This window comes from Pelecanus crispus, chromosome 5 (assembly GCF_030463565.1).
Source record: "Pelecanus crispus isolate bPelCri1 chromosome 5, bPelCri1.pri, whole genome shotgun sequence".
NCBI classification, from domain to species: Eukaryota; Metazoa; Chordata; class Aves; order Pelecaniformes; family Pelecanidae; genus Pelecanus; species Pelecanus crispus.
Genome location: NC_134647.1, coordinates 18,646,923 through 18,668,367, shown reverse-complemented (window position 1 = coordinate 18,668,367; position 21,445 = coordinate 18,646,923). Strand labels below are relative to the sequence as shown.

The window sequence follows — 21,445 nt, the reverse complement described above, 5'->3', positions numbered from 1 at the left end:
TTTCTTCTGCGTCACACCGGCAAAGCCCTTAAGCACAAGATTAAGCATCTGTTGTGGCCTGGGTAAGTGGGGACCTACGGGACAGGATCTGGCCCCTCCGAGCAGGGGTGGGTGCAGGCAGGCATGCAAGGCTGGCAGAGGATGCTGTGGTCCTGATGGGAGCATCAAGGCTCAGGGCAAAAGCTGGGCCTTCTGTGAGCACCACATCAGCCTTTGTCACTGCTGCAGCCCCCTGGTTGGGCACACAGGGCCACGGGGCGGTGGGACCTGCCACCTCCCAGCTTCTCTCCTATCTCCAGCACCACCCAGCAGCCCCACGCTCTGCAGAAGCCAGCCAGGGATGTGGGAAGCGCTCAGAGCTGGCATGAAGGGTGTTGCTTGCCAGGGCCAGGGGGTCCCTGGCACAGGGCACCGTGGGGACACCCCTTGGAGCTCCCCTGCCCAGGCCAAAGCACCCAGGCAGTTCCCATCCTTCAGCAGCTTACGTGGTGCCCCAGCATGCGCTTTGTGCAGGGGGCTGGGGAGGCATCCATCCCTCTTCCTCTCCATGCTCCCTTCCCTCCATCCTTCTATCCCTCTGTCCCCCCCTCCCTCCTATCATCCCTCTGTCCCTCCATCCCTCTTGCCATCCCTTCATCTCTACACCCCACATCCTCCTGCCCAGCCCCCAGGCTGCCTGCACTTTCCCTGCTCCTTTCCCCATCCCTTGTGCAGGAGCGGGGCTTGCCAGCACCCCACGCTGCAGGCTCCACACCCCCAGGAGAATGGGTCTGGCTCTTCTGTTGTTTTCTGCATCAGGACCCCTTTCCAGCACCTCTCTACACAGCCCATGGCTCGCTGGCTCCATTCCCCCTTCCCTCCTGGCAGGTGCCCTCCTTTAGCCCCTTCTGCCTTGGGATAAGCAACCTCCAAGCCCTGTGCCCTGGACAATCACGCAGTGGTTTTCACAGGCACTGGATGGAGGGTCTCTGGCATCTCCTTGGAGCCATGGGTCATCTCTCTGGGACTTTGGCATGTCCAAGGAAGACCCCTTAGAGACCCACGGCAGGGAAGGGCAGGGGTCAAGGTCTCTGTGCTGTATCATGCTGCTCCGACTTGATCTCACAGACTGGCTGCAGTCCCAGGGATGGGACCAGGGGACAGCATGGGGAGAGACCAGCCTGCTCCAGCCAAGCATAGTCCTGGCCATGCCACAGCCTTGGAGGGGCTGATGGCCCCTGGGACCACCAGGTCCAACCAGTCTGTGCAGGATGGGGTGGCTCTCCTAACACAGAGCAGGGGTGCAGGGAGAAGCACTCGGGGACCCCAAAGCATGGTGGAAAAGGAGGATGGAGAGAGATGGAGAAGACCAGGAGAGACAGCCTGATGCCACCAGGACCTGGAGGCCAGAGGGGAAGGGTGCTGGGAGCTGCGTGGCTTGCAGTCTACAGCAGGGCATGCAAGCTGGTGAGGAGGAGGAGGGAGAGGTTCTCTGGGAGCCCATGCAGCTGGCCACTCACCCAGCCTTCACCATCCTGTGGCATGGCTCTCCTCACTCCCCTGCCCAGCAGCACCCATGGGACCGGAGCGACGGCTGCGTGAGTCAGGGCTGGGCGTGGGGTCGGGGCGACCCTGCCTTTTGCGGCAGCGTTAGTCACCGTGCCAAGCTGCCCCAGCCAGGCAGCACCAGAGCCCCCAGCATCGCTGCCCTCCCGCTGGCTCACACCCCGTGACCTGCCCGAGTCTGCTCGCCGTGACTCAGGAGCCAACCGCACGGCCACCTGGCCGGCCCGGCCAGTCCTCCTGGCTGCCTGGGGCTGGGGCGCTGGCAGTGCCCAGGGCAGCGGGTGCACGCCAGCCCCAACACCGGCACCCAGCCACGCTACCCCTCGCATCGGGGCGGAGAGGCAGGATCCGGCCGCCTCCAGCCATCCCTGGGAGCATCCTTGCAGTGAGGCAGAGCTCCCTTCCTCATTCTCCTCCCAGCACCCGGCAGTGGGTGACACCGTGGCAGCAGGGTGCAGGGAATGGGTTGAAGCCCCGCTGTGGGTAGCATCACATGGGACCCTCGAATGTTGGGGCTGGGGCAGGCCCCCACGCACGCTGCCTCCCCCACACCGCAGGGACTGGCTCTGCAGGGGGACAGCCCGTGGCAGAGCAGCTTCTGAGCTGGTTGGGGTGCTGGTATGACCGGGATGGGGGATCCCAGCCCTTGCACTGCCTCTGGCAAGGAGAGCGCATCCCCAAAGGGCCAAGCCGCCAGCTGGGGCGGTGGGGAGGTGGCTGGATTGGGTCTGGCCAAGCGCGTCTGTGCGGCGCTGCCACGGGCACCTCTCCCCCGCAGGGAGGGATGCACGGCCCTGGGGATGGGTGGAGGGTGCTGGTCCCCATGCAGGGTAAGCAGGTCATGGAGTCATCTCAGCAGCCCCTTCTCCCACGGCTCCCCCCTCCAGGGGTAGGCATAGTAAGAGCCCCCATCCCAGAGATGGAAGATGGCTTGCTGCCTTCATTACAGGATGAGTAACGAGGCTGTGGGAGTGGAGGGGATTTGGATAAGGTGAGATGTTGGTAGTTAAAAACAGAACCCAGGAGGGGGGGGGGGGGTGTCTCTGTGGTGCCCCTCTGCCAGGGGGGGCTGAGGGGTGCCCTGGGGGTGGCCCAGCTCTCTGTCAGCCTCCAGAACCCACCACCCTCGCAGGTGCTGCTGCTTCATGTGCACCATGCTGGCGTGACCAGCCCTGGCATGTCGGAGCTGCACGGACAGAGCAGGGGCCAGACACCAGAAAGGGTCAAGGAAGGGAAGGCTGGGGTACGCAGAGCCCTCGCATTCACAGGCAGCATCTCCAAACAGCATGCCTGGGGGTCCTTCACACCCCATCTCCTGCCTGTTGAGGGCTCATGCCCACTGTCTGCACCCTGCTTTGGGTGCCCCAGGTCCCAGCGCATCCCCTTGCCTGGGTGCTTGGAGATGCTGCAGCAGGGCTGGCCTGGACACCCTTCCCAGCACCCATCTCCGCCCTGCCAGATCCAGCCACCGCGCGCACCAGAGCCATCCCGGGAACAGGGCAGAGCTGGGAGCAGGGGGCTGGGGTGGGTCAGCAGAGCCCCCACGGCAGGCAGGGCTGAGCAGGACCCTCCTGGGCAGATCAGGGTGGATGTGACCCCGTGGCTGCATGGGTGACATCTGTCACTGGGAGCTGGCCATGGGGACAGAGGACAGTTGCAGGCAGCTCCCTGGAGGGAGCAGCAGAGCCTGGAGAAGGAGAGTTGGAGGCCTCTCGGGAGAGCAGGGCTGGGCGGGCAGCAGCCCTGGCCGGGACCCAGCTCTGCTGGCTGAGCAGCCCCCTGCTCAGCACCCAGCAATGAGCAGGCAGAGGGACCATGACCACAAGAATGGGGTTTGCTGGAGGTTTCAGGTGCTGCTGTCTGAGCCTTCCCTCGGCTGAACTGGTATCCGTTTTTCTCAGCCTCCCCCTCATAGGCCTAGCTGCGCTACTCCAAACTTTCCTAAAAAGCTGCTTTTTTTGGTAAAAATGTTCTATTTTTGGTCTCAGTCCAGAAGGGTTTTTTTTTTCAAGTTTGATTGAATTAATCTGTCTGTCTGTTTTCAACTTGGGCAATTGAAGGGAAAATTGTGCTCTTCCCATTTGAAAAAAAAAAAAAAATGAAGCCATTAATGTTACAGAGGTTTGGGATTCCTTTTTTTTTTTAACCCAAATATTATAAACTTCCTTTTTTTCCCTTGGGAAGATCCTGCAAGTTTTGCAATGTAAACTGCCCAGCACCAGGGATCTGGGCTACACACGCACATGTATGGCTACACCCCCAGACTCCGCAGCCACACGTGGCACCCGCATGGCCACCCTTGTGCACCCCTGGCTCACACCAGCCCCCCAGAGCTGGGCCCTGCCTGAGCACTGCCCCCAAGAGCATGGGGCCAAGAGTCTGGGAGGGAATCAGGGGGCTCATACCTGCTCACATGCACACTCCCATGCACTTTCTCCCAAGTACAACCCCACACACCCCCATATGCATACGCCCCCATACACTCAAGTCCCCATGTACAGCTCCCCAAACACAGCCTGCACATCCCCATGAACCTCTGCTAACCCCTGTGCACACCCCCATCCATGCAGCCCCACGCACATTCCCTCCTGCGCACCCCTATACGCTCCCCACCGTTCCCTCCCGTACACACCCCCATGCAAACTCCCCGGGCATGCCCATGCCCCCCACGCACACCCCCGTACACCCCCCCATGCCCTCCCCCACGCTTCCCACGCGCACACACCCCCCTCCACCCCCATGCCCACTCCCCACGTTCCCCGTGCACCTCTCCACCCCCCCATACCCACTCCCCCCGTTCCCCGTGCACCCCTCCGCCCCCCCATGCCCCCTCCCCGAGCCCCCCCGACCCCCCGCCCGGCCGGGCCGTGCCGCAGCTCCCCCTGGCGGCCGCCCGGCGCCGCGCCGGCCGCCCCGCCCCGCATCCCGGGTTGCCAGGGCGACGGCGGGGATGCTGCGCCCCCCTGGCTGGGGGCTGCGGGCTTTTGAGGGGGTCTCAGCGGGTTCCTAGGGGTCCTGGGGGACTTCTAGGCATGTGGGGGGCTCCCGGGGCATTGCTGGGGACCTGGGAGACTGCTAGGGGGATGAGAGGCTTCTGGGGACTGCTGGGATGCTTCTAGGAGATGGGGTTCTAGTGGATGGGGAGCTCTTGGGGAGCTCTGAGGAGCTGGGGGGACTGCTATGGGGGCTGGGGAGCTGGGAGATTGCTAGGGGGCTCTGACTGGCTGTTCAGCCCTCTCCAGACCACTGGGCCAGGCCCAGACCCTGCCTGGCTACCAGCATCACCTGCCTATGCCAGGGCCTCTCCTGGCTACCAAGGGAATGGATTTGGCTCTGCCAGCTCTGGGCCAGCAGGGAGAAGTCGCAGGGAGTTCGCAGCCCCCACAAGAGCTAACCCTCCTCCACAGCTGGGCAGGGCACTTGGACATATCCTGGAGGTGCAGAGGAGTCACCCCACAATCAGTAGCCATGTGCCTCTCTCCAAGTGAGAACCCTTGCCCCCGCACTAGCTCCATTTTCCAGCTTCTTCCACCTCCACATTTTTGGCTTTTGTGGTCTCCAGCCTTCAGAAGCTGTGATTTGGGACAATAGCAGAGAGGACACAGGTCAGGTCCCCTACTCACAAGAACTACCTGTCTTCCCCAGGTTTTATCCATGATCCAGACCTCCAGAGCCCTGCCCATGCGGCCAGGAGCATGAAAGTAGCCCGCTGTGGGGAAACTGAGGCAGAATCCAAAGAAGGAGCTTGCTGAAGGTCAGAGCTGGGATGGAGCTCTACTGGGCTCAACCCTTGCACTCTGACATCTCACAGAGAGATTCAGAATCACCTGGTATAACTGGCCTCAGCCTGGGATGGCTCTGGGGGAGAGCAGGGGTGGCCCAAAGTTTCACAGGACCTGCCTGAACTGAGCTCCCCTGATGGGCAGCCCAGGGCTTGAGGTGTGCTCCGGTGTTCCTAATTCAAAGGGACCTGCTCAGCTTACAAAATGGGTCCCCACGTCTCCCAGCACACAGACCCTGCATCTCTGCAGCTCCCATCCTGCAGGGCCCTCCTGCACCCACGCATGTCCTCCCTGTCCCAGACACACCTGCACAAACACAGTAAGACATGTGCAAACAAACACGCTCACACACAGGCACACACAGGAACAATGTCACCAGCACACACACGCTGACAATTTGCCATGTATTCATAGACGTGCATGAAGACACACAGGCCAACTTGTTTGCACACCTATGAGGGGCTCACACGCATGGTGATGGGTGTGCACACAAGCTCACATGCACACGTATGGTCGTGAACATGTGTAGACGTGTTATCTGTGCACGCACAAACATTCACATGGAGCTGCTTGCATGTGCAGGTACCTTCACCCGCACCCACCCAGCCCCGCTCACACCCATCCATGCATTCCCACGGGCAGGCACATGGCTGGGAGTTCCCGGGAGCCCCGTGTGCCTCCCCTCTCTCAGCGCCGCTGTGGGCAAGCCGGGAGGGAATTTCCAGCTGCAAAGCTGCAGCTGACAGATTTAGAGGCTCCCGCCCCAGCACTCGCTGGGCCAAGTTAATGGTTCACCAGCACCCTGCTTCCCCTGCCCTTCCCCACCGGCTGCCTGGGGGCAGGTGAGGAGGCACCCGCTGGTGGGCATCACCAGCACCCTGCTGCAGCTCCCCTTGCCCTGCAGTGTGCCCAGCGCTGCGCGCTCTGCTCCTGCCTTGCCTGGCAGTACCCAGTGCATGGGGCATTGCCCGCCTCAGCTGAGAGCCCCGGTAGCCCTTTTGCAGAGGGGTGGATGGCAAAGACCCCGTGCCCTGTGCTGCTATGGTGTGGAGGGCAGCCACAGTAGCCTGGACCTCTCTGGCCAGGCTCTGGCTCCACTGACATCCCTTGGGGGATCCTCTGCCCAGTGTGGCATTGCCAGCTGAGCAGGCACTGCGCACACACGTTCCCCTCTGCAGTTACCTAAACCCCCACACTGGGTAAGGCTGGAGAAACCACTTCCCACAAGCTCCTTGCAGCATGGGAGGGACCCCCTCAGAGATCCCCAGAACCTCTGGAGCAGAGGGATGGCAGCCTGCCCTGCTGGGCAGCCAGGCAGGCGGCTCCTTCCCTGTGTTTGCCCATGAGGGGCATGGGCTGATCAGGTTACCAAGACATGCCTGGCACCGTGCCGGCCAGGTGAGGCTGCACGTGGCCCACGGCATGCCAAGCAAATGCCTCGCATGCCACCAAGACAACAGTGTCAGCACCGCACAGGGCTTCTCCATGCCAGGCCCTGCCTCAGGGACTGCAGCGATGGTGGCTGAAGAGAGAGTGAAAAGAACAGAGGATACTGTCAAGAAACTCGCAGCCCATCACCATGGTGTCAGGGCAGCTAGCCGCACCTCCTGCATGAGAGGTGAGTGGAGGGACCGTGGACTGCAGGTCACCACAAACATCCCAGGTCAGGTGGTGGTGAGACACAAACTGGCATCCCCAAGCCGTGGTGGTCGCGGATGATGGGAGGAGAGCACCCACCCAGCCTGGGTGCTGCAGAGCAGGGCAGGGGAGCGCTTGCCTTCCCCCACACTCATCTCCTGGCTCTACAACCATGGAGAAAAGCAGACAGCAGATAAAAAAATTAGCTGGGCTCTGCCACAGGTCCCAGAATGACCAGCATGGCCAGCAGGAACAGGAGGCTGGAGGAAGTCCGGCTGATTGGGACTCATGGCCGGGGCAGGACAGCTCTCGGGCCTGTCCTGTCCCAGTACGGCGGTCAGCACTTCCCAGCCCTCCCCAGGAAGCGCTGTGGCACACCGGCTTTAAATAGCTTTATTAGTGGAAGCTCTGTGCCTGCAGCCCCCACCGTGGGAGCCATGGGGATGCCAGGCAGCCCCATGCCATCCCCTGGGGAAGCTGGGACTCCACAGGGCACAGAGCTGGGCTCACCCATGCTGTCGCTGCCACCGGCTCAACCTGTCTCTGTCCTGAGGGGGCTGCAGTGTGAGCCTAGGGGTGGCGCCCCAAATTGTCCTCACCCGATCCCAGGTCGTCAGACGCAGAGGCTGAGCTCCTGACGGACGGAGCACTTGCGGCACTGCACCACGCAGCACCAGTGGAAGCGGCAAAGGCAGTTCTCCTCCAGCACCACTGTCTCGTCCCGGTGCCCTCGCCCGCAGCACAGCAGGTCGCACCCGCTCGTGTCCATGGCCGTGCTGTTGCAGACGCGGCCCCGGGTGCCCAGCGAGCCCGTCTTACGGTTAGCCGAGCAGAAATCAGGCGAGTCGGCCGAGTAGATGAGGTCCTGTTTGTCGGGAGGCTTGATGTTGTCCCCCACAGGGATGAGGGTTTTCCCGTCATTGCCCCCCATCACCTTGAAAGCCCCGTTGAAGCGCTCGAGCAGGCGGTCCCCCACCTCGCGGAAATGGGGCATCTTCCGCCAGCAGGTCCGCAGGGTGCAGGAGCCCGACAGCCCGTGGCATTTGCACTCTGTCCTCATATAGCTGCGCACCGCCTGGGGAAGAGACAGCGAGGCTCAGTCCTCGGACCCCACCTCCCTGCCCAGCACCCCCAGCCAAAACCCTGCCTCTTGGTGCTGCCCTGGCCTGGGGAAGAGTGGGGGGGACGGAACACACAGGGGGTTTCCAAAGCACCTGCAAAGGGGTCCTGAAAGATATTGGGTCAATATTTCACCCAAAGTTGGTGCAGATACGTGGCTTGGGGGAGATAAAGGTGGAGGGATGAGCTGGGCAGGGGCACAGGGGGGTGATGCTTGTGGAGGGCAGGGAGTGTGGGGGCCTTACCAAGCGCCCGGCTTCGTTGTTGTGCAGGTCGATAAGAGCTCGGATGTCATTTTTGCCTTTCTTGCTCTTGGCATCCATAAACTGCTGGGATTTCTCGTAGCCGAACTGCACGTCATCCCCACAGCCCCCCCACTCCCAGGCTGTGCCCTCTGTGCCAGGACCTGCCGTGGGTGAGGGGGGAGCCCGGCTCCGCGTCAGCTCGCAGCCACACTGCAGCAGCTCGCCCATGCTGCAGGCCTGCGTGATGGCGTGGCTCACCCCGGCCGCCGTGATGGCATACACGAAGGCTGTCTCCCGGATATCTGCAGGGGAACAGCCAGGGCCGGGATGCGGGGTCAGCTCTGGCAAAGACTCTGCAAGCAAAGCATCCCCCCACCAACATCCCATGGGGGCTTGGACCTCCCCCTTCATCTGTGCTCGGTGCTGTTCCCTGGGTGATGCACCCACCCTGGAGCGGGCTGCCTGGGGCAGAAGCTGTGTCTTGCAAGCAGATATGCAGAATCTGGGGGATGGCCAAGCCCTGCTAGCATTCCTCCACCTCACCTGTAGGGTCCTAGGGGCAGCAAATCTCCTGCCTCCCCTTGCAAGGATGGGTGCTGCCCCACAGGAAAGAGGGGAGCTCGGAGAGCAGGGGGGTCCCGGGTGATCAGGTGGTACCCACAGCTTCCCCACACTACCCTCCAAGCAGTAAAAATCCCATCCCCAGCTGCAAGCTGGCACCTGGAGAGAAGTGCTGCAAGGAACACCACGGGTGCCACTCACCCCTCTACAGGGTGGCAGCAATGAAACTGTGTTGCCCGCTCTCCCCCCATACCCACTTTGCCACGGGGTGCTGCCTGCCCCCCTCCATCTGCCGGCGCAGCCTCCACCCTGCAGGATTATTTATTATTAGTATTTGCTCCTGTCTCTCTCTGCTCCGGGACATGAATTCCAAGCATCTTTCCCCTGCCCAGACCTGCCGCTCTCAGCCGCAGCCAGCGGGGGATTCTGGCAGCGGGGCCGTGGCGCCCTGCTTGGGGGGCTCCTGTGCTCCCCCCACCCCATGCCAGGTGAACCCCTGCCCACCCAAATGCCAGGGCAGGGCTGGCCCAAGGTTGTGACACACAGGGGATGCCTGGGGCATGGGGATGGAGGGGAAGGTGTGTGTTGGGGGGTGCCCCATCCCTCCGTCTCCAGCACTCCGACTTGGGGGGGCTGTGGGAAGAGGGGTTCCTGTGCACCGGCTCCATGAGCAGATCCTTCACAAGCCCACGCAGCACCTGATCCCCACTGGTGTTGGTAGGAACTGGGCACACTGGTGTCTTTCCAGCAGTGCCACCCTGGGGATGCGTGTCCCCTGCCCTAGCCCTTTTGCCCCCCCTAAGTCACACGACCACCCGCTTGCTCCTGCCTGGGGCTGGCAGATCCCTCGGCACGCAGCCCGCAGCTGGCAGCAGTTCCTGTGCCACCCTGCCAGCCGGGGCCCCGGGGGGATGCCGCTCCTCTGACAGCTCTTCCAGACACGTGGCTGCCCCCAAGCCAGCCTGCCCTGGCACAGCCTGCCCTAGCACGCCGGCACAGGCGGCAGGGAGGGAAGGGGGGACGACCGCGACTGTGCTGGGGAGGCCATGGCCAGGAACTGCTGCAGCATCCTTGGAAAGAAGAGGCTGTCAGATGGGAGGTGCCCAGCTGATGGCAGCAGGGAACCCCAAAAATGCTGGGATGGTTTATGCAGTCCCTGCAGGCTTACAGGGAGGCTGGTGGCTGCTGGCATCTCTCAGTGCAAGGCAAGCTGTCTGCTTCTGACACCCACAATGCAGCCCTGGGGACCTCCACACCTCTAGCTGGCATGTCCCATGTCCTCAGAGTGCCAGGGGCTCCCAAACTCACCACTGTCCCCAGGGCATTGCTCATCTCCGCTGCCCCAGCAGTGAGGCTGGGCCAAACGGAGCGTGGTGGCATCCCCATGCCTGATGCCCCTGCATCTCCTCCAACCCAAGCTGCCTCTGGGTACCCAACAGCTCATCCACCAGCATCACCCACTTACCACCCTGTCTGGCCCTGGCATCCTGGCACCACCCCACTTCCAGCCTGGAGCCCTGCCTGGCACAGATCCCACCTGCCTCGCTGCCAAGTTGGTATGAAAATAGGTGACTCCAGAGGCAGGAATGTCCTTGTGTGCCCTGGCTCTCTGCCACTCAACTGAATACACCTCCCTGTGTTGGGGGAACCCACAATGCAAATCAGCTTCTTAAATGAGCCTGCCCCCCCGCCATGGGCCGGTGTCTCCCTCGGGGCCCCAGCTCTGCCCCCCACTGCTACCCGCAGCCGTTGGGTGCCCAGGGCACTCTGCCCTTGCCAATGCCCCCAGGGAGGCTGCTCTGACCCCCCTGCAAGGCCCAAGAGCATGCCCACTCTGCCTTGGCACAGCAGATACTCCAGCAGAAGATGTGTTGGCCAAGGAGACTGAGGCTTGCTCCAGCACCTTCATCCGCCCCGGCACAGGGACCAACATGGGAACAGAGGCAGGACTAAACTCACCACCTACTAAGTGGCCCTACCAGCCCGAGGTGCTTTGAGCATCCCCCCCTTCCCTATTCACCCTCCAGCCTCTGTCCCTGGGGAGCGCGGCAGGGCTTTCCCATCCCTTACAGACTCAGGGGTGCCCCCTCGCTCTGCCCCTGCTCTGGCTTTGATGCAGCTGGGCTGGGCTTGCAGCACTGTACTCAACTGGCTGGGACCTGCCCATCCCTCCCTGCCACCCTGCCCCTGTCCCTCGGGGGAACATCAGGGTACCCACCCAGGGACACAGGGATGGGAGGGCAAGCACTTCTCTCCTCTGCTCCCTGCAAGGCCAGGAGGAGGGATCTGCAGGGCACCCATGGGGCGAGGGGCAGCTCCCAGTGGCTGCACGCTGCCTCCCACCCGGGCCCCTTCCCCCAGCACACCCCGGGGTCCTGGGGGAGCAGTAAATCACTGCCAGACGAGGGTGCATTCTTGGGCTTTGTGAAGCCCCGCGCTGTCTGGGAGCATCGGTAATTGCTTCATTACAACACGGGGAGACATGTCCCAGCAGTAAAACCTCAGTGTAACTGCACTGGGGAGCACTGAGCAACCCCCTACACACACACACACACACACTCCCCGAGGTTTGCACATCCAGACTCTGCTCCAGGAGTCCCGGGGAGGCACGTGACTGGGTGGCTGGAGGCTTTCTGGGAGATGGGAAGCCGAGGAAGTGCTGGCCTTACCCTGCTGCAGGATCTTGCCAAAGTACTTGCTGTGGCTGGTGCAGTTCCAGCGGCGGAAGCGGAATTGGTACTGGCACTCCCGGACACCGAGCTTGGTGCCTTTGGCCACCTCCTGCACGATCTCTGGCTCCAGCTGGCACAGCTCCGCCTGCTTCCCCGCCAGCCGCTTCGTCTTGCGGCAGATGCTGTTGGGGTCCATGACCAGGGGGCTCCCCACTGCCCTGCAGGAGGGACAGCGAGCAGAGCAAAACCAGCATCCAAGCCCGGGGGGGACCAGGGTGGGGATGGGAAATGGCCACAGCTGCTGCCAGGGAGAGAGCGGGGCCACGGGGCAGTGCTGGCTCAGTATTGAGCCTGGGTGACAAGGGGACAGGGAGAGGTATGCAGGGAGGGCAGGACAAAAGGTATGGGTGGCACCTGCATGGCAGCACCCAGCGGATACCTTGCCCTGTCCAGCCAGTCAGGGAATGGGGGAGATCCCCAACTGTGGGGCTGGCTAGACGATGGTGCTGGAACATGTCACTCCACACCCCGAAGACCTTGGGGACATCCCTGGGGGTGATGGCGGTGTCCCCAGTGGGAGGTGACAGAGACATTGTGCTGCTCAGCATCTGCTCTTCAGCTCTGGCGCTGAGCCGGCACAGCCCTGGCATCGTGGTGTGACCGATGCCCCGTGCGGCTGCAACTCTCAGAGCCCCGTGGGCACAGTGCGCAGCCCAGCCAGCGCTCTTGGTTGGCCTCCCCGTCTCTGGGGGGGCTTGCTGCTTTACCCTGTGGGAGACCAGCCGAGTGACCTTGTCGGCGATAAAGCCCCTTGGCTGCTGGCCAGGCTCCTATGCTCGCCTCCCCCTCCCCAGGCACCGGTCCCAGGGGAACAGAGCAGTGGGAGGGTGTGGGTGTGCGAGGGAGGGATGCAGGTGGCATCGCCAGCCCTGCCCATGCCAGCGCGGGAGGGCAAGTCTCAGCTGGGCCCGTGCCAGAGGCGGCTGCTCCTCGCCAGCACAGCTGGAGTGAGGTGCCTGGCTCTCCGGGCTGGGAGGCAAATTCTGAGCACCACGCTGCGCTCCCTGGTGTGCTGCTGGCTACAGAAACTCCTGTACTTTCCCCACACATTTTGCCTGGAGTGCCCTCCACGGCACGGCTCGTGCAGCTGCGCAGCCTGCCGGCGCCGTGCCCTGTGCCGGGGCGGGCAATGCTCCAGCTCTGCCGTGGGCAATGCCGGAGCCACAGTGGGCAGAGGGCAGGCACGCCACGCTGACAGCCTCCCACCCACGCTGCCCGTCCTGCAGCATGGAGACCACGTGGCCATGGGCCACCGGAATTTAGCACACCCCAAACACAACCCCTCTCCACTCCGCCTCGGCTCCGGCACCGTTCCCACGGGCTCAGAGTGGGCCCTGCTCAATAACATGATTTTCCTGGCTGCGGATGCCCACAGGACCCCAGGGCTGGACTCAGCATCCCCCAGCACTTTGGGATGCCGAGGACTACGAGGCCACATCCCCTGGGATCCCCTGCGGAGCAGCGCCTGGGCGGCCCGTGCTGCCGGCAGCTCCGCTCACTGGGGAGCACCGGCTGCGCTGCAGCTTCCAAACCCAGACCTTTATAGTCTGGCCAAGCCCTGGGGGCTCGAAAATCACAAGCTGAATCTTGGTGTTTAACTATGTGGGTTTCCTTTTCACTCTCACGCAGCTGGGGGGCTGAGTTCAGGACACCAGGCTGCAGGACTTCGCTTGCCATCCTGCCCTGGTGCAAACCCCCTCTGAGCCCCTTGTTTTAAGCTTGAGGTCCTGCCAGGGTCCCCCTGCCCCATGTCAGGCTCCCAAGATGCCCCCATCTCCTGCCCACCAAACCCCAGCTAGGTTTCAGGAGGACATGCCCTCTCGCACAGCCTTATGCTTTGGCTGGAGGTTGAAAGGGTTAAACGGCTCAGCTGAGAGGCACAGCCTGGAAAGGTGACCTCCAGCAGGGAAACTGAGGCAAGCCCACACTGCTGCTCGGGAGCACCCATCTCCCTTTGCTCCCCGCAGCTCCGTTTCCCTTTGCTGTGTGATGCATGAGCACCTCTGCAAAGGGATGGGGAAGCATCGTGGGGCTGTGGCTGGGCTGGCGCAGGTCCCCCATTGATGGGGAAACTGAGGCCCATATGGAAAGCCACCAGCGAGCCTGTCCAGTCCCTTCCCACGATGACCACATGGGGATTCAAGCCTCCATGCTGGGCTCTGAGCTCGCCCTCCTTAAGGACCACGGGCTTCCAGCATCCCCAACGGGACAGCGGAGGTTTAGCCGCCTGCTCCAGTGGGGTGGGAAAGAAGGGGAGCCGGGACGGGACTTTCATTAAGAGACGACTCTTTGTACTCATATAAAAACGATGCGCCAGCCCCCCGGGGCCTTCAGATCAAATGCTGAACTGCAGCTCACCCCGGCCCGCCGGATCAGGCCGGGAAGAAGAGCTCAGCCCCGCGGGGCTGGGGGGCGGCGGGCAGCTTGCCGGTACCGCGGGGGTCCCCACCCATGGCCCAGGCGGCAGCGGGGCCGGCAGGAGTACGCGGGAGCTCGCCGGCCATGCCGACGAGGCGTGGGGTGGGCTGCCTAAGTCCGGCGCGATATTAATTTCCGCTGGGCTCCGCTTTCTGGCGCAGGAAGGCTGCCGGGAGCCCGAGAGCTGTTTTGCTTTGGAGGGTTTGGGGAAGGGGGGGTGGGGGGGAGACAAGGGCAAGAAAAATGCTGCCAAACTGCTACCGCTTTGGCAAGGGCTCCGGCGCGGGGCCCAGATCTGCCTGAGCTTGTCCTGCTCCAAGGCCTCATGCATCTACAATTAAGGTGCCCCACCTCTGCCGCCGGGCACTCCTCCCCCTGCCCTGGTGAAGGAACCGGGTCGCCAGCCCGGCTCCCCCCAGCCCGCCCGGGGCACCCCGGCCCCCCGCCGCCTCCTGCCCAGCAGCCCCTAGCCGGGCTCGGCGCCTCGGCAGCATCCCTCCCGCCTGCCCCCGGCGCCCTTTGCCTGCTGCCGAAACTGCCGCCGCATCGCTGCCGCCTCGCCGCAAAAGGAGCCAGGATGACGAGATCCACTTCGCTCCCTGATTCCCAGCACCCCTTTGCAAAGGAAACAACGCATGTTGCTGAAAGGGAAAACTGAGGCACAGAAGAGGAGCTACAACGTGCTGCCAACCTGCTGCCGTCATCCCTTTGGCTGCTGGCGCTGCAGCCTGAGCCCAGTCCGGGTGACACACGGGAAACAGGAGTCACTGGGGCTCCTAGTGCAACCCCTGTGCTCTGGATGCGATCCCCACTGCGACAGAGTTGGGGGCTCCTAAAAGCCATAAAAGCTTTTCCAGCTCAGCTCAGGGTCATGGAGCCTCCAGTATGTCCCAGTCTGGTACCCAGCCAAAATCATAGACCAAGGAGCCTGGAACAAGTCCCCATCTCCCCCTTGGGTATGGGGATGGCATGGAGCAGGGGTTCCCCTGGCCCCTGCCAATGGACCGTGATTGAAGGGAGCCAGTGGCATCCCAGATTGCCGGGAGCCGATGGAGAGGGGCTGGCAGAGCCATGCGGCAAGGAAGAGGATGGTCAACCTTCACGAATGGCACCTGCATCTTGGGTGGAAAAACATCTCCTTTGGTCCTGACAGCCCTGAAACCCTGAGGGAGAGCTGCGGTTGTGCTGTGCCAGCTCCACATGGGACCAGCCAGGTCTGCACCCATTGAATACTGCTGCTTGGGTGTTCCCATGCAGCAAGGGGACCCCGCTGTGGGGTAGCAAGGGCATGGCTTGCCTCACATCCAGATCTCCATCCCAGCTCCCAGACGCCTTCAGGAGGGGGATGCAGGGTGCCAAGGCAGCTGGCCCACCGCCCCAAGCCCACAGGCACTTCTCCACCTGCTTGGAGAGGTGAGAGCTGCAGGATGCCAGCCCTGGAGAGCTGAGCTCCATCCCCGAGGGGTCACCTCGCATCCCACCCAGTGGTGTCACGCTCAGTGACGGCCCTGCAAGGAAATCGGACCCAACAGGACCCCGTCTCTTTCCAAGCTGTGTGAACAGGGTGAGGGAGAGACACACACGAATTTTCACTCATCCAGCTTTCCCTTCATCCCACGCAGGCGCGCGGCGGGTAGCTAGCCCCTCACCCGGGGCAATGCGTGGGTGCTGCCACTAACCGGGGCAGCCGGGTGTGGAAAGCGAAGCAGGAGATGCATGGAGGGTGAGTAAGCAGCAAGTCTCTGCCCTGGGGGGCAAGGCCAGGGTTCGACTGCTGAGCAGCACCGGGGGCATCGAGGGAGCGGGAAATGCTGTGGGTCAGGGAGAACGAGGGCACCCCATTCCCTGCACTCCTTCTCACACCTCCTCAGCGAGGATGAGATGCAAATAGCTGGGAAGCTTCCCAAAGGAAAGAGGCTTTGGTGTGGCGTGGCATCAACCCACGGACCTGCTGGCTGCAGGGTCACACCGAGGCCGGGTGCTCGCGAGCAGGAGCTGCCCAAGCTTGTGCTGCAGGTACCAGTGGGGGGATGGAGGGAGCATGTGCCCACAGAGGCGGCCATCCCAAGGCCATGTCCAAATCCTGGACGGGCTGGGATGAGAAGAAAGGAGTCCACCAACTCCTGGTCACTGCATCCTTGCTCCGGGTGCTGGTGGAGGCCAGAGCTGTGGTGGCATGACGGGTGGGCCAGCATATGGCAAAGTGTGGGTGCCACATGTGGTGGCAGGACCCTGTATGTCCATGACCCCACCTGAGTGAATATCGAGGTGCACCCAGCTCTGCCCAGCACCCTCCTGCACAGGGGGGATTTGAAGGGGTCAGGCTTCTCATGCAAAGCCCAGCTGAGCCCTCCAGCTTGGGGCATGGGCAGGGCAGGGCTGGGCAGCCTGGGTGTCACCGTGGGAGAGTGGAGGTGACCAGGAGTAGGGACGAGGGATAGCATGGGGGAAAGTTCACTTGTCTTTGGGGGAGGACACAAGGAGCCCAATTCTGGAGCTGTTACCATCTCAAAGAGCACAAGAGAAACAGTTTCCCTTTGAAAAACCCAGCAGGTCAGCGGCTGCCGCAGGAGGGGCACAGGGAGATGCCGCTGGGCAGGGGCTCCCACTCGGGGAGGTGCTTTGCTGCCCACATGGAAACTGGCCTGGGGCTGAGGGCATGCCCGGGATGGCTGGGCAGCCCAGACTGCCAGGCACCATGGGGGGCCGTGGGCTGTGGGGTGGCGGGTATGGGTCAGCAGGCCCGGGGGGTGACTCACGATGTTCACCCCAAGGTGCGCAGGCAGGGCCCTACAGCCCAGCAGCCTGCCCTTACAGGCTCCGCGCAGCGTGGGTGCTGGTTGGGGCAGCGGAGGAGGAGGGGAGGCCATCGGTGCATGAAACCCACCCGGGGGTGTGTGGCTTCGGGAAGCATGGGGCCGGGACCCCCTCGAGCAGGGGTGCAGCCAGAGGTCTCAGCAGACGGGTCCTCCCTGTGCCGACGTCTGGAGGAGCTGTACAGAGAGCTGGAGACGTACTGCCTGTGGGCATGCATGGGAAGGGGACACAGGGCAGGCGTCTGTCCCTCTGGGCCCCCTCAGACCCACAGCTGGAGCAGAGAACGTCTCACCCAGGGTGGTTTTCCCTCTTGCTCTCTCTTCCATCTCCCACGGACTGCTGATGGGCATTGGGGCACTGAGGAAGCCCGGCTTTGCTCGCCTCCATCCCCACAGTGCCTCCATCCCTGCGAGCACAGCCCAACCACAAACCGGCTCAGCTGAAATCCTGCCCTGAACCTGCCCAGGGCTCCTGAGACATCAGATTTGCCTGCCCCGTATCCCTGCACCCTCCAGGCCAGCCCGGGAGCCCCAGGCTGTCCCTACCTGTCCCGCTCAGGGAGGAATCACTGTTGCACAAGGAGCCAGGTGAGAAACATGAAAAGATTAATGGTGGAGAGGGAGGAAGAAAGAGATTTTACAGGGCTGGTGGGAGCAAGGGAAGCCTATTCACTGCAGCCTGGCACTAACCAAGGGACTGGCAGCACCCGAATGATGCATCTTCCCCATCGGCACTGACCATAGCTGGCTCCCCTCTGTCATGGAAAGGTCTGTGTGTCTGCCTGTCCCTCTGCCTCTTCTTAGACACAGGGGCACAGAGGGTATAGGACAAGGATGACTGAATCTTCAGTGAGCCCTCTGGGGACATCCCACCACAATGAGGACGCTCTTTCTCAGGCTATGATGTCATCAGCATGATGTCACTGCTCGGACATCGCACCTGAACCTTGCTCTGTAGATGCAGCCATCTGCCAGGATCCCAACTGGTGCTGTTACCACGCCCGAGAGGCCGAGCCCTGCTGTGTGCCCGGGCTGTGGACTGTGCCCCACAGGACCCAGCCCCGCTGCGCCGCGCTGTGCCATTCTCACAAATCAGTTTGCTTGTCAGCAGCGTGGGAAGAAATGCCTCAAACAGGCAGCCCCTGTGTCCTCCCCCCTTGCACAGCCAATGCACCCAGGGGTGGGATGGGGCGGGGGGGGGGGGGTAAAGACTTTCCTTTCCTGCCCAGGGGAACACATTCCCTTGGCTAAGCACCCACGGATGCCCCAGGTGAGCATGCAGAGATGCACACACGAGGGCGTGCCACCAAGGTCCCTATGCATTGGTGATAGGGACAGTAAGGAACAGCTCTACCAATGCCATGAGCCCCAGGGCTTCTAGGAGCCCCAGCCCAACACACTGCTTCACTGCTGAAACCCGTCCTCACCAAAAGCAAAACCCACAGACACCAGTGCTACCCAGACCTGGCAGAGGGGATGGATACCAGGAGCAGGCTCATGGGAAGATGCCAGTCTCGGGCTGGCTTGAAGGGCCAGGCAGCACGTGGACCTCTCTCCCCCGCACGGGAAGAGCTCCCTGGAAAAGAGGAATGATCTCAGCCGGGGGCCGGAGATCCCAAGCTCTGGGGGAAGCAGCTCATGAATCAGCCGGCTGCTCCAGTGCCCCATCCCGGGAAGCCCGGTGCGTCCGTTTGGTGGTGCTGGTGGCCTCATCCACACATCACCTCCTCCCGGCTCGCTGGCTCCGGGCTCCGGAGCGAAGCAGAGTGCATGCTGGTGATCCCCCTGCGGCCGCTCTGCTGCCCGGCGCATTTGGCTGCACTGCGTGCAGCTGGGTTATTATTCTTAAATTAAAGGTCCCTTTTCTTCTTCATTTTTAAGAGAAGAAACAACAAGTTTGACCCCTTACCCTCCTCTGCTAAATACTGCTCATCTCCCCAAGCCAGCACTGCCAGTGCACGCATGGCATGGTCACGGCACCAGCAGGACCCAGGCTCGATGGCAAGACATGGCTCTGAGCGGCCGGGGTGGGGGGTAGCGGTACCCCACCACCCTGCCCTTGCCAGTGCCATCTGCTTGCCCCCAAATTGAAGGCAAAGAGAGCTCCTGCTTCACCCCATCCGCTTCAGCCATGGGCTGTGTGATATTGATGTCCCCGGAGATGGGGTGTGGGGCACAAGCTTGGGGGTGAGGGCTCACCAGGTGGGTAGTGAGGATGGGGCAGAGAAAGCGGGGATAGCTGAAGGGAAAGCCTTGCGTGTGGAGCAGCAGTCTGAGAATTAGCCAGGGGAAAACCAGCAGGATGGACCATGCCCCAGGCTGGCGCAGCTACTCCGAGGGGGCTGGTGGGGAGCAGGGGGACCCTCAGCATGCACCCTGCCCCGGCCAGGGCTCGCCCTACCTTGGTCTCCCCTCTTCTAGCAAAAAACCAAGGCAAGCCCCTCTCAGACCCGCGTTAACCCTGTCCCCAGCAATAAACACAGTGCTTGGGCTCTGGGGCCAAACTCTCAGCTGGTGTAAAACCACCCATAATGGCACGATTTATACCCACCAAGGGCCCCCTGCCTTTTGCCCTGCACCCCTGGAGCCACAGCTAGCAAAGGGGATGGAGCCACAGAATAAATCACTGGCAGGCAGGTGGGGGACCGGGAGGGGAAAGGCTTACGGAGAGCTTTATTTTAGGGGTCAAAAGAGTGTGACAATGTGGAGACGAATAGCCTCAGATAATGAATGATAGCCCGGACGGCACGCCGGGGAGCTGGAATCTAAGCACTTAAAACCGGATAAAGACAGGCTGGGTGAAATTCTTAATAGATTTAAATAGTTCATGTTTCGACAGATACCTGGGCTTTCCAAGGCTGGGTCCCAGCTCTGCGCCTGTAATGAATCCCCCACCCCCTCCGGTATCCTGCAAGGCACCGTCTCTGCGTCTCTGCCTTTGATGAAGGCACTATTACAAACAGGGGTTTTGTCCCTGCCGTGTCCAGGCCAGCGCTTGGGAGGGGACACCATAGGGACCCTCGGGCTTTTAATTAAAGTAGACTTATTGGAGGGGTCTGGAGGACCCTACCCCCCCCCCCCTTCCCCACCCCACAGGCACAAAACCCTCCCAGGCTGTGGGGTTGGGGTGCAGGATGGCAGGCTGCCGCTCTCTCCACAGGACCCGGGTGCCCCGTACTCCCGGGGGTCCCCCAGCCTGCTGTCCCCAACACGCTCATGTGCCCGAACCCCGACAGTGTGGGGGTGCCCCCGAGCTGGATCCACCTGGCCAGCGAGCAGCGGTCCCCACCCAAGAGGTGCCCTGGGTGTAGGGGACTCTGTCCCCAAGCTGGGGTGGGGGGACCACCCCCAGAGAGCAAGGGACCCTCCTGGCACCCACCCCGGGATGTCCTACTCACCACCAGAGCCCGATGATGTTGGCGGGGCAGAGGAGGATGAAGAAGAGCCCCATCTGGGTCCGCGAGGAAGGCAGCATCCTGCCAGGGCTGGGGGGGGGGGGGGGGGAGCGCCGAGCCCCCTCCGCGCCCCCCGCGGGGAGCCGGGCAGCCGGGCTCGCCGCCGCCCCGAGGGTCCGGCCGGGGCCCCGCGGGTGGGTGCCCGCTGCCTCCCTCCCTCCGCCGGGCCGGGGCGGGCGGGCACCGCGGCCGGCGGGGCTGGGCTGGGGCTGGGCTGGGCTGGGCAGGCACCTCCGGGCGGCTGGAGCGCGGCGCGGAGGCTGCTCCGGAGAAGGAGGAGGAGGGACGGGGCTGCGAAAGCATCTGCCTCCGACAGGGAAACCGGAGCCCGGGGGGACGGACAGGGCGGGCCGGGCGGGGGGACTCCTGGGTGCCAAGCTCGGCTCCCGGCACGCAGCCACGGCCACGGCGTGGGCACGGCCACGGCCACGGGCACCCTCCGGCAGCGGGATGGTGGCCCGCAGCCCGCCCGGCCCCGCGTCCCGCCACCGCGCCTGGACGCGCACCGCTTTAGCGGGGTCTGACTGGCACAGCCCCGGCCCCCGCAGCCCCGGGGACCTGGCGCGGCCCTGCCCGGCACAGCCCGGCTCAGCCCTGCAGCCCTTGCGGGACCCTGCCTGGCACAGGCCCGCCTGGCTCCGCTCGGGCTCCTGGCACGGCCCTGCCAAACTTGACCCGGCTTCGAGGTCCCCCCCAGCACCTGCCCGTTGCTGCTCTCCTGCCCGACTCTGACACCCCTGGCATGGCCTTGCCCAAACCTGGTGCCCCTGCTTTGCCCCCCAGCACAGCCCTGCCTGGCCCCTGTCCCTGTACTGTGTCCACCTGGCACAAGCCTGGCTCTGTGGCACTGCCTGCCCTCGGACCTGTCTGTCCTGCCTGGGGACACCGGAGGAGTCAACCCCAAGCATCTCCCAGCACTCGGCTCCAGCTCCTCTGGGGAGACGTCCCTGGGGCAGGGGGACACGCAGGTGGGTGACAGGAGCAAGCCCCAGGAGCAAAGAGACTGGGAGAAGAGTGCGGGTACTGGCAGCTTGTTTACACTGATCTTGTCTCGGGTGCAGCCGGGACCCAGGAGCGGGGCAGACCCCAGCACTGCTCACAGCAGGCAGCAGGAGCTGCCTGGGGCAGGAGGAA

The 21,445-nt window shown here is 63.1% G+C and overlaps 1 protein-coding gene across 1 annotated transcript; it reads right to left on the bottom strand.

The window, feature by feature from the left end:
• Window positions 1-7,578: 7,578 nt before the first annotated feature.
• WNT6 (Wnt family member 6) lies at window positions 7,579-20,331 on the bottom strand. The gene is made up of 4 exons (XM_075711137.1): window positions 20,255-20,331; window positions 11,560-11,780; window positions 8,330-8,631; window positions 7,579-8,040 (listed from the first exon to the last, which is right to left on the bottom strand). The coding sequence occupies exons 1-4, from the start codon at window positions 20,329-20,331 to the stop codon at window positions 7,579-7,581; spliced, it is 1,062 nt and encodes a 353-aa protein (XP_075567252.1).
• Window positions 20,332-21,445: the final 1,114 nt, after the last annotated feature.

Excerpts from the sequence above, each read along its gene's own strand:
- WNT6 (XM_075711137.1), bottom strand. The coding sequence starts at position 20,331 with ATGCTGCCTTCCTCGCGGACCCAGATGGGGCTCTTCTTCATCCTCCTC. Across the intron at positions 11,781-20,254 it reads AACATCATCGGGCTCTGGTG|GGCAGTGGGGAGCCCCCTGG; the intron begins GTGAGTAGGACA and ends TCCCTCCTGCAG. Across the intron at positions 8,041-8,329 it reads ACAACGAAGCCGGGCGCTTG|GCGGTGCGCAGCTATATGAG; the intron begins GTAAGGCCCCCA and ends TCTCTTCCCCAG.